This window comes from Epinephelus fuscoguttatus, linkage group LG15 (assembly GCF_011397635.1).
Source record: "Epinephelus fuscoguttatus linkage group LG15, E.fuscoguttatus.final_Chr_v1".
Classification (NCBI taxonomy): Eukaryota; Metazoa; Chordata; class Actinopteri; order Perciformes; family Serranidae; genus Epinephelus; species Epinephelus fuscoguttatus.
Window position 1 is genome coordinate 38,704,910 of NC_064766.1, and position 12,187 is coordinate 38,717,096.

Here is a 12,187-nt window from a genome sequence, read left to right on the forward strand (position 1 = left end):
GTGGCCTGTAGTCTTTGCCTATTTAATTCATCTTTAATTAAATCACCAGCAAAAAGAAAACCTTACCCAGTTTAAACTTGAATCAAATTTATAAGTTTACCATTTGAAATAATGGGAGAACTAGCTACTTTATGTAGAATGAAAAGATATTAAAAATGTATAACAAATAAAGAAAGATAAACATTTATTTGATTAATAATACAGACAGAAATGTACCATTTCTACAAATCTAAATATGCAAATCCAGAACATTTTATTTCTATTACCTACAGTATTAATGAGATCATTGGTGCATTGACACAGTTTCCTCTTCAAAGACGAAGGCTGTTAACGATTGATGTATGTTCTTTTTCATGCGAACACATACCCCTGGTCTCTGCTGTTGATGATTTCTTTGTCTGTGTAAAGTTTTAGGAAATGGTCAGTCAAATCTGATTAAAGCACATCCAAACAGTCCTGATGAAGCAGATTAGTTGAGTATTAAACTCACAATTCTTTGAGTTTAATTGTAAATAATGGAGACAATGGATGTTTTTTAACTCTAACTTTGATCGTTGCTGATGGAGTTACAAAATATAATGTTACTAAGACGTATTTATGAGCTTAAAACATGTTTTAAGGAGCTTCACACCTAAATGTTAAACTTTCTAACCTGGATCGATACCAAAAATATCGATACTACAGATACTAGGTTTTTGTTTTAAACATTGATTTTAGCATCAATTGGGTAGATACCAAGAAAAGGATCAGTTTCTGTCTTGTAGTTTGTACCCATTCCTATTTCAAGATTAAAACTGTGTAAACAACCGGGCATGCAGTGGCACACACTCTTACTCGTTTGTCCAAAATATTATCGCAGTGCTGACTGAATGAAGGAGGAGAATAACTTGCTGGTAAAACAGAAAAGAGGAAGGAAATGCCTCAGCATCTAGACCCCTGATACAGATAGAGTTCACTGAAAGTCTTTCCAGAGAGGCTCAGGCAACCAATATCATCTTATTTAGAAGTTTTATTAATATTTTGTCTATTCAGCTCTTCAGTATTGGTAATGTTACATATCCAAACAGTAACTGGTCATTGTAGTTGCTACTTTAGCAGACTGATTATTCACCTCATCAATCATGACACACTGCTTTCCTCTGAATTAAAGACACAAATTGCTTTTAATAATCAAACGTATAAATATATTTAATTATATATTATAAGCTTATATATTATATATTATTATATACTACAACCTAATACTTAGACAGAAGTTTGCAACCTAAACTCAAACACCTCTAAAACCTGCAAACCTTTAACATAACCTAAATGCGCCCATTTCTAACCCCATACCCAATTTAATCATCTTTAAATTCAAAGTTTTAAGTTGGTCAAAATCTGCTGCGTTGGCAGTTCCTTGAGCTTCCAGCTCTCTATAATCGGAGTGTTTAATATAATCATCTCCCTCAGGTCATCATTTTAATTTGAGTTAGTTTTTTATGTCCTGAACACAGCAGACAGCAGCATATCTTTAAGAAAACCTTTGTTTATTCAAATTCATTACTAAGTTTCCTATTAAGTTTGGAACAGTGCCATTTGACATAAATTAAACAGTTAGGAGTTAAATAGAATAATTAGCAATGTAAGGGCAGATAATTGAGAATAAACAATATCTACAACAATCATCACCTTTGATCGATTAAGAAATAAAAAGCCATTGTTTTATTCTGTGTATTCAGCGAGGATTTGTCCCCTAATGTTCAATCAAGCTCCTTTCATCACGTCACTGTGGTTGAAGGCTGGTGGTGAATGCTGCTCTCGTCCAGCTGATTATTTGCTAAATACATTTCATCAGATTGTTACTTGAAGTTCTGCGGGCGTCAAGATAAAAAGGCTGAGTAGTTAAGTACATCATTGTGCTCTTCTTCCTTCTTCCTATATCTCACCCAAAGAACAAACATTTCCATAGAAAAAAGATTTATTCATGTTCACTTTTGAATGAAACAATCACAATTCAGGAATAAGTGCATATTCATGTATGATGTGACAAAACTGTGTATTGAGTATAAATTATAGGTGACTACTTTAGGGGTATATTACAGTATAATCACTGTTTTCTGTACATGTACCTGTGTAAAATCTGCAAAAGTAGGCTTTCAGGTTGCTACAATAGTATATTCCTTTAAAACTAGGAATGATATTTGCAAAGTTAATACTCTTGCAAAGACTACAAGACTTCAAAGCTAGGAGCAGATTTAAAGATATGGTGTCAACACCCTGTGTGGGGGGAAAAAAAAAAACAGTCTACACTTTTGTTTAAAAAATTCAGACAAGGAAAAGTCTCTAGGTAATAGTGTAAATACGACAGAGCACAGACATAAGAAACATTCTTTGTTTCTGACGTAAGCCATTCAAAATAGTCTGTAAAACAACATATGTTTACAGGGAAACACTACATCTAATATAAAAATTCAAACAAGTTACTCACATGACCTAAGACAGTTCAACAACACGTTTTTTGTCTCGGTAAAAAACTGTGAGAGCAGTCAGGGTGTTACAAAAGATATACCAGAAGGATATAATCAGTAAAAGGACCAGAAAACACTTCCTGGGTAAACAAACTAATGTGCCGTACTGATATGAAGCTTAGCTGACTTTCTTGGTCCACACAAATGCGCGTCATGCTACAGGTTTTCAACTGCACAACACCGCAGTTTGAATACAACCACAATCACATTTGCTATATTTACCATTACATTCTCGACATAGTTAGTGTGATATCTCACATCAGGGGACACAGGAAACTCTTGTTTCAATCTAACAGAGACAGCAACCAGTTTCTCACAGAGACAAAACTGTCTTAGAGCATAAAAGTAACATATTCAAACAATACAATTCACCAGTATTCCCCCTTTAAACTGACTATACATTCTATACATCGCAACATTTTGTTTCCTCGTTGACTCATCCCTCAGGACGAGTGTCGTCAGGCCTCCGAGGACCCCAACAGTCCAGCCAGCATTTCACTCTTTAAATCTCCCCGTAATCGTCTCGACTTCACCACAGAGACATCTTCCAAACCTTCACATCCAACCACTGTGTGTTCTCAACCCTTTATATTCCATCATGTAAATACTGTGGACTGATTGTGTATCTGACTTGTGATTCTACAACACATGTACCTTAGGTAGTGTTTAGGGTTGAGCTGCCGGTTTGTGTCCTTTGCAATAGAGCTTCTGCCTCCTAAAAAATGGAGGCATTTGAACCCTTTTTTAATAGCAGTCCTCCACTGACACATTTGGATCACGTTTTGGAGAGATTTTCACTTTCTGACATGGGTTACAATGTATGGATGGAGCATATCAGGTCCAGCAACTCTCAGGTTGACTGAGTCATGTACGAATCAGCTTCCGTCTAGCTTTTATTGAGAAAAAGTCATTTGTATTTTGGTTGTAAGAAAAAAACTCTTTGGAATGAGAGGGGATCGCTTGACGAGTATGACTGCATGCAAACAACACGGGAAGCTGCACAAAGTGCCACTTGACTCCGTAAGACGTATATGATAATTGATGGTACCACTTAGCTACGCTTTCTCAGCCAAGACATCAATGCCCTTTCCTAATGGAACAGGAAACAGTCTCATGTTTATTGTCTGTATCCACTAAGTCCTCAGTCCGGGCCCAGGTACTCTGTGTTCTCCGCTGCTGGGATGTGTCCGTTGGCGTGGCTTTTGAAGGTGGGAGTGAAATCCTGTTGGTAATCAGGGTTGTCTATGCTGTTCTGGGGCTGGTATTTCTGGATGCTGTGAACTGTGCCGTTGGAGGTGAGCGGGAGGATGGCGGGGGACGGGATCTCGTTGAGGTACTCTGGTCCGTCTGTCCCGTTTTTAAAGCAGTTCAGGTACTCCGTCTCTGTGTCCTCTGAAGAGATGGTGGGAAGCACAGTGCGAGGTGGACCCGGGTGCTGGTAGATGGGATTCATCATATCTGAGACTCCGTTCTGGTTCATGTAGTCTGTAAGAAAGGCACTGACATTAGCATAGGCACCACATAGCTTCTCATGAAGTGTTTACACAGCTTAAACAGACACCAGCAGATCATCTATAAAACTGAACACAACATAATAGTGGCATGAGGGCATTACCTACAAACCATCACTGCACTGCTGATCAGTTTTAAACCCTTAAGTTTGCAGATTGATTTCCAACCATCCAGACAGCCACTGTTTGGAGTTGGCCACTCCACTAATTTCCCAAATACGGATCTAAATCTTCATTAAAAGGGAAAAGTTGCAGATTTTCAACCAGCTCTGTGTCATCACTTTGTAGGCAGTGTGTGCAGATGAACAGGGTTTGGCTTCCCCTGTGCTATGTGGACCAGGAGATCCCCGCCCACCTGCTGGCAAAAGGCTTCTGGGTGACACAACACGCGTCATCGATGACGCATTTCGCATCACAAGCAAAACTCCACTGGTAAATCAGTGGGGAATTCCAGGTGCTCGTGGCGCGGTGGAAAACCAGACACTTGTCATCTGCACACACTGCAATGACAAAGTACCCGCACCTTCTTTAACATCAAATTCAAGGATTTTTTAAGGATATTTAAAGCCCAATTCCCTCAAATTCAAGGACCAAATATGGCATAGTTTGAGACATGGATCGAGGTTAATTACTCCAATGACACTGAGAATTTTTATGACAACAAACAGCCTTTACAGAAACTCACAAAAAACGAAAAAGTCGCTTGAATGTGTGAACACTTTAATTGTGCTGTTATCAAAAGAATTTCAATTTCTGTTCTTCCACAAAATTGCAAGACTCAATTGAACTACTCAGTCTCAAAGCAATTATATAATGTAACGTGATCCAAACTGGGGGCATGGAGTTTGAAAGAAATGGATGTTTACAAAGTAGGCAGGGTCTAACAACAGTATGTTTTTTCATCCTTACTAGGACCTAACATCAAAATATTTTGGCATCTTGGATGCATTGATTTTAAATCTGTGTTTTACAAAAGCCGCCAACTTTCTGGAAGAACAATGCTGAAACTGTAAAATACCAATTTAATAGCGGCTGGTGGTGAAATTCAACCTGCAGACTTCAAACTTGTTTCAGACAAAGAGACCACTAATTTTCTTTTTAAATCAAAGTTGCGTCATCATCAAATGGTGGTGCAGTTGTGAGGAGTGGCTGTTCTGAAAAATATTCTCCAGTGGTGCGTTCAAGGAAGTTATTTGCTGTCAAAAAGCGTTAAAAGGACTAAACCGTTAGTAAATTCTAAAGCTGTGAAAAGACTCTGCAAGACATTTGGGACTTTGTACTTTTTAGAAGGCTTTTCAGAGTCCAAAAGCTAATGTTATGTTGTGTAATTCTGAAAGTATAACAGCTGGAATGGTTTTAAGCTGTGGCGTAATGGAGGGTATACGCATGTACACGGGGTATACCCACCTCTCCTCCTGGCTGTTTACCAACCTATCAGCCCATAAAAAATATCACTGGAATACATAGGAGAGTATACCCACTTCACTCTTTGTACCTTACCCATCTACATCCATCTAAAAGCCATCATATATTACCTTAAGTAAAAGTATCTTATTTTAAAAAGATGACTGGATGACTGTTTTGTTCCACCTTGGGAAGGGGTATCTGAAAAACTAAAGCCCTCTGGAGGCCTTGTGCCTGTACAAACTGTCCCACCTTCCCATCTTTAAAATTAAAATTCCTAACAGCAGTGCTGTAAATACAGCAATGCACTTCTTGTCCACTAGATGTCCCCCTTAATCACTGAATCAAACAGAGCTCTACTGAGGTTCACTTGAAAGACACAAAAAAGGTGCCACTGTGGGATTTTGACGTTGGAGGATACTTGCCTGGAGACGGCAGGAAGGCCTCATCTAGAAGTTTGTCTGTGGGGTCAGGAATATACCGGAGCACCATGCTTCCATCTCTGCTCGGGAATCCATTCTGCAAGAAATGACACAAGTTTCATAATGCAAATAGTTCAGTACAGCAAAGTCATTTTCTTTTGGTTCAATTTAAAGACTGATTTTTCTCTTACCAGTAAGCCAGCTCTGCTGTGGCACGTTCCAATGCTGCTGTTGAGGCTCTGCAAAATGGATAATATAAACATGAATGCAGAGCACACAATCGTGTTTTATAGCTCCATAACACATTTGTTTATGCCTCTGGTATTCATAAAGCTGATATTATATGCAGAAAGGAAAGGATTTCCAGTACAATGCACAACACAAAAATGGTGCGCTGCTCTCAATTCCATCTTTTACTTTGGTAGTCTTTGATTCTCACTTCCTTCTTTTATTTATAGTTTTTTTGAAGTGTGTGTTTCTTTCGGTCACTGCGATTTATTTTAAAGCGTCTCAGGGGACAGTAAGTTCCTTTTGAATAGTGATAGTAATGTGTTTTTATGGTACCCGAGGAACCATAGCTGTCATCACAGAACATGCTGATGAGGATCGAAATAAACGTCCACAGAGTGGATTCATATTCATTCAGGCATTGTGACGAGCTCTGTTGTGTTTGTCATATTCTTGAGTCAAAGGACTATGAACGGTGTTAAAACCATGGAAACCAAGCGAATAAAGAGAACAGAGTGACAGCTGTGGCAATGCAATTACTTTCAACAAGAAAAGGAAATTAAACACGCTGAAGGAGCAACCATCTGTAACAAAAAAAAAAAAAAAAAAAAAATCTCGACCCATAGTGGGCTATGCCCCAACAGTGGTATTACAAAAGCAGGCTTATGCTGAGCTTTTATTGGACAAAGATTTGAAAAAGTTGCCTGCAAAGGTAATCACACTTTAAAGCTCGGATGGGCTAACCAGGCTGTCAGTGGTCGGCAATGTTCCCAGGTACAGGAGCCAGACCTACGCATGGCCCTCACTGAACCTGAGGTAGAAGAGTTCTCCTCGCTCAGTTCTCATCAATCAAAGGGCACCTGGGAGGAAACGTGGGAGCGGGGAAGATGATGAGGACGAGTGGGTAGGGGGTCAGGAAGCGGAGAAATGGTCCCACCGGTGACAGTTAAACAGAATAAGGGCAAGTGGGGTTAGCAGGGTTCACGGCAGGTACGACCGGCCGCTTAGATTCAAGTCAAGGACGATCAGTTTAACTCGCTGTTCGGTCACCTGGATTCAGTTTAACCGTCAGCGTTCTGCTTCTCCGGCTTCATGTGAAAGCTAATTGCTTTCAACAAGCTGAAAAATGACTCCGCGTTTATTTCCACTCTGACTCACGGGGTAATGAGTTACGCAGAAATCCTATTTCCCAAAACGCAGTTAAAATAGCACAATTAAATTTTCAAACACTTGATTGTTGGTAAAGCGTGCGCTGCTGGTGCATGTGGTGCAGTTCCTGAATCAATTAATGCTGCTGTTTCTGGGAAATTTCACACGGCCTCCACAGCAGCAGCTGGTATTCCTCTTTCACTGTTTGGATAGAGAAGGTCAGTGTGAGTAAAAGGTATCTGTGTCTCATTATATGTACCGTTTCACTATTTTTCAGCTGACTCTTTATTGGCTGAAAGTTCGCCGCATAAAGTATTGCGACAATCGTCTGGCTCTGGATCTCACATGTGTGTAAATCCCTTCATATGATTAGAAGTAAATGTGGTGAACCAGGTCAACAGCTGCTATAGTTTAAATGCAGCAAACTGTAGCACCGTCTTTTCCAATGTAGTGGCATGGCCAGGCCTTTTGTTCTTCTATTAGTACTGTCGCATTCAATGGTGTGTGCAGTATATTTCATTCTACAGGTCTGTCGCTGTTATCTAGCACTGTTTTTCTTATTTCTTTTTGAACTGTTGATCTCCCAGCATTCAGTGCAACGCACAGTAGTGTCTTAGGTCTGTGGTTCTCAACCTTTTTCATGTCAAGGGCCTATACATTTTGCTTCGGGGACCTGAATCTGACAAGAGTTTGGTTGTTAGATTTGATTACGACCAGAATTCTACAGTTGTCAACTACAGCTGAGGAGATAACTGTGGAGGAAGTGAAACCTGCAATCAGAATAGTCAATCTCATGACTCTAAATCACACTGGGCTCACTTCTACAGTGAGTTAAATAGTAAAAATAAACTATTCACGTTTTTCTGGGGACCCCTAGAACTCCCCCAAAGACCCTTGCCGGGTCCTGGACCTGTACTTTATAATTCCTTTGGACTGAACCCTTTAACTATATATGACAGCACATTATTAGTCCAGTCAGTGTAATTTGTAATAACACTGTAGGTAGACAACCTCACAAAACACCTTGAGAGGTATCACAGGATGTGTCTTTAGTGAAACTACGCCACCCTGTGGACATTCAACATACACAGGCAGCAGCCAGTCCTCACCACGAGTGACTCAGAGGCCAGTTGTGTTAAAGGGGAGCTACGCCCGTTTTCAAATTTCATACATGTTTTTCCTATGGTCAAAGACAGTCCAAAAATATTTGTAAACATGAACAACTCTCTCTCAAAGCCAAAAGCTAAAGACCTAAAACTTCTGTGATGTCATCAAGTGTAAAGTCTGAAGCTGCTCCTTTGACAATGAATAGGGAAAGATGTTCCAGGTGACACTGAGAATACCCACGGGACTTTTCTGAGTGTATGGGAACATTCTGTTCCAGATCTGAGAATACTATGAAAGGATAAAGCACATTCGGGTAAACAACTGGGTCAACAAAATAAGTCTCCCATTCACTGTCTATGGAGCAGCTCCAGAATTTATACTACTATTTATACTACTTCAACCTATGATGTCACTGAGAGTGAGAAGCTCATGTTCACAGATATTGATTGAACTTTCCTAGGCCATGGAAATAACATATTGGAATTCCGACTTCAGGTGATGCTTGGCTTTAATAATTATTTTGCCAGTCACTGCATGATTGACTACAGTAATTACATGTCCAAAAAAACTGCACTTGCCCTAAACTTTCACTGAAACTGGACCAGTGGTTTGGCAGTACTCGCTTTTTTAAGTTGGAAATGTTGTCTTTAAATTATAGCATTCCTTTTCTATTTTAAATGCCTGACCACAAAGCAAAAATGATTCAACCCTCAGTTTTCTTTTTTTGAAATATCAGCGGTAGTATTGAATAAATTACAACTTTTTTTTCAGCGCTGGGATGCATCATTTTCTCAGCTTTTGCAAAAATCTGAGCCACAGCACCACAAATGTCACCTGAGAAAGATGGATAGACACACCTGATCCATAAAGCAGCTTACCGTGGAGTGAAGCAGTGGTGTGTGGGAGGTGCTCTGGCTGCTGAAGAAGCCGTGTTGCGGCACCAGGTACTCGTCTGCATCCACAGCATCCACCATGTCCTCCCCACTGATCAGGCTGCGGTACAGTTTAGTGTCTGTGGGACTCGGCAGGTGCATGCGGTCATCGCCCTGGAACAGAAATTTACCTAGTCAGCTTTATGTGTCCGATAGGTTACCAATGCATCATCAAACAAAGATTTAATACTGTTAGATCTGAGCTAAAATGATACCTGAATGACGAGATATCGAGAAGGATCCCGGGCCATTTTTGTGAATTCAGCTATTAGTTCTCGGAAACGAGGTCGGCTGTCTGCATCAATCATCCAGCCTGCACAGACACACCAGCAGATATCATCATGAGACAAGAGGATAACTTTAAAGGAATACTTCACTCACAATATATTTATTTGTGTATTAATCAATCGCCTTGTGTTACGTTGAATTTGTGAAGAAAACTTTTCTCATGCCTCCATGGAGAATTATAAACTGGAGAAATTTCTGGATGAATTAAAATAAAAGGGGCCATGTTCAACAACAGCAAAACTATATCAAAACACACTAGCCCTTTTTAGATAGGAATTGTGCAAATTTGCAGGAAAGCCCAATCAGTCTTTTTTCAGCATTGGCAGTATAAAATCAAAATCGGGGAGTGCAGCAAAATGCCGCCTACCTACTTTTGTTTATACAGAATGCACCTTTTTCGGGGCAATGGGGGGCGTGAGCAAGTAACAAAACGTGTAGCTCAGCGTGTGACGTAAACAGTGACGTGGGAGGGAAGCCGCGGCTGGTCAGTCCTTCGGCGATTCTCTCATAAGTCGGCCCGTTCTTCACCGTCCCCGTCATCTGACGGTTAATGGCCTCTTCGTTTGTGAGGACAAGGAGGGCGCGCAATTCCTTGTCTCCCCAGTTGCTCATCTTTACAGTGTCTGTCAGGTTTGTGTTTCCCTCTTGCTACTAGCTGCTCACTAATTCCTGCTATCAGCTGTTTCCTGTTTATCCACCGCCAGTGGGTCACATGTGCGGCGTCATCAACAGCTCCTCCCACAAGTCTTCAACAGCCCCTCCCGTTGCGGAAGGCCGCCTCGGTCTGTTTATACTAAAAGGTTCTGCCAATATGTCTACCCTACGAGGCGGAATATTGGGCACCTCGGATCAACTCGCCAATCCGGCTCTGTGTGTCTAAACGCTCGCAGCTTGCCGGCAAAACGGTCCAACATTCGCAGAAAACCTGGCAGTGTAAAAGGAGCTACTGTTTACAAACCCACACACAACTCACATATATTTTTGCAAAAAGCTTACTATTTAAAACACATACGAGCAGCATGCCTGAGCAAGTGTTTGAATTCTGCTTGTGCTTTTTGTTTTTGAGATGGAAGAGTTTTGGTTTTCACAAAAATGTTTGTGTTACATAAGTACTGAGACTATGACTGAATAAATGAGAATTGGATTACATTGAAGGAGTTGTGTGAGAGTTTGTAAACAGATGTTCAATAGTTTTGCTGTTGTTACACGTGGACCCCATTCACTCCAGTTCATTAAGGATTTTCTCAGGTTTTTGATTCTACATTCATCGTGGGGGAGTGCCAGAAAAACAGTTCTCTTCTCGTATTCAATGCAACACAGAGTGAGAAATCAATATACACATGATAATGCTGTGGGTGAAGTATCCCTTTAAGGTGAGACATGGCAGGCAAAAACATTGATTTTTCATGCTGTGGTTAACTTTGAGATTTTGGGCTAGTTTACTCCTTGAATATGTATTCTTTCAAACTGATATAAAGAAAAAGTTTCTCCTGAATTTACCAGAGTTAGCATTGTGTAGTGTAGGCCAATATGTTTATTAGCTGGGTTACTACAGTTGTAGGCCTTATATGCCTGTCATGTTATTAAATGATCAATTTTCATGAGCTTGAAATATACTATATTATTATTGCCAAGGGCCTGAACATTTATTCTGTTTGTGAGCAATTGTTTCCAAGAGAAATGTATTAAATTCCCCAATGTAAATCTTTGAATGCTGTTTTCTCAAAATGAGTTTTTTGTCATACACTAAGTTGAACATGTCAGCCTCTGTAGCACCTATGTACACCAAACTTTCCAGTTATACACCTAGCTATATTCTGAAGATATTCACTGAGGGATTTCTTAATAAATCATTCCTAGCCTGATTTATGTGATATTTTATTCCCAAAAATATGGCGAAAATCAATTTTTTTCAAGGCTATGGACAGTATATTTTGATTTTCTAGGTAATAAAAGCAGATATCCTTAACTTCCTCTGTAATTTTTTGTTTCATCTTATATGTAAACAAAATGGAAAAAATTATTTTTGATAAAGCACCTGGCTTTATCAGATGTTCAGATTTATCTTCCTAATATATACAATTTAGTGCATATTTAATGAGATAATGCCGAATTTGCATAATTAAACATTACAATTTTAAAAACTTGTAATACATTTTTTTTCATACTACTGTAAGTAATCAACTGAGGAAGTTTCAACCATCCCACCAAGCTTACATTTCACCATGATCATGTAGACGTCGATGGTACAGATTGGTGGTTGAGGCAGTCGCTCCCCTTTCTCCAGAACCCCGGCGATATCACTGGCTGGAATCCCATCGTACGGTTTGGTCCCAAATGTCATCAGCTCCCAAACTGTTACGCCTACAGAAAAGAAGACAGTGTCAGTCTGTTGAGCTGTCATTCACTTTGTTTTGCTCCCGATAAAAGGGAGGCAATGCGAGTGACAGGATGTAAGCTTCCCAAATATCACACAGTATCAAAATAGCTATGTTGACAAATTGGCTCTGCCTGCACAAGTGGGAGTTAGCAGGATGCATCTCTGTGTTGGAGGAACTGAAGAAAGGAAAAGGAGAAAAGGAAGCCCGTCACTTCTGCCAGGGTCTGCTGATGCTCTTGCCATATTGAGCGGAAGG

The 12,187-nt window shown here is 40.0% G+C and overlaps 1 protein-coding gene across 1 annotated transcript in view; it reads right to left on the reverse strand.

The window, feature by feature from the left end:
- Window positions 1–1,942: 1,942 nt before the first annotated feature.
- The window catches only part of egfra (epidermal growth factor receptor a (erythroblastic leukemia viral (v-erb-b) oncogene homolog, avian)), a 62,197-nt gene continuing 51,952 nt past the window's right edge, over window positions 1,943–12,187 (reverse strand). The window contains exons 23-28 of the mRNA XM_049598473.1: window positions 11,769–11,915; window positions 9,479–9,576; window positions 9,210–9,377; window positions 6,039–6,086; window positions 5,851–5,944; window positions 1,943–3,995 (exon numbers count right to left, since the gene is read on the reverse strand). Coding sequence (XP_049454430.1) covers window positions 3,652–3,995; window positions 5,851–5,944; window positions 6,039–6,086; window positions 9,210–9,377; window positions 9,479–9,576; window positions 11,769–11,915 — 899 coding nt within the window. The 3' untranslated portion in view covers window positions 1,943–3,651. The remainder of the gene's footprint in view (window positions 3,996–5,850; window positions 5,945–6,038; window positions 6,087–9,209; window positions 9,378–9,478; window positions 9,577–11,768; window positions 11,916–12,187) is intronic.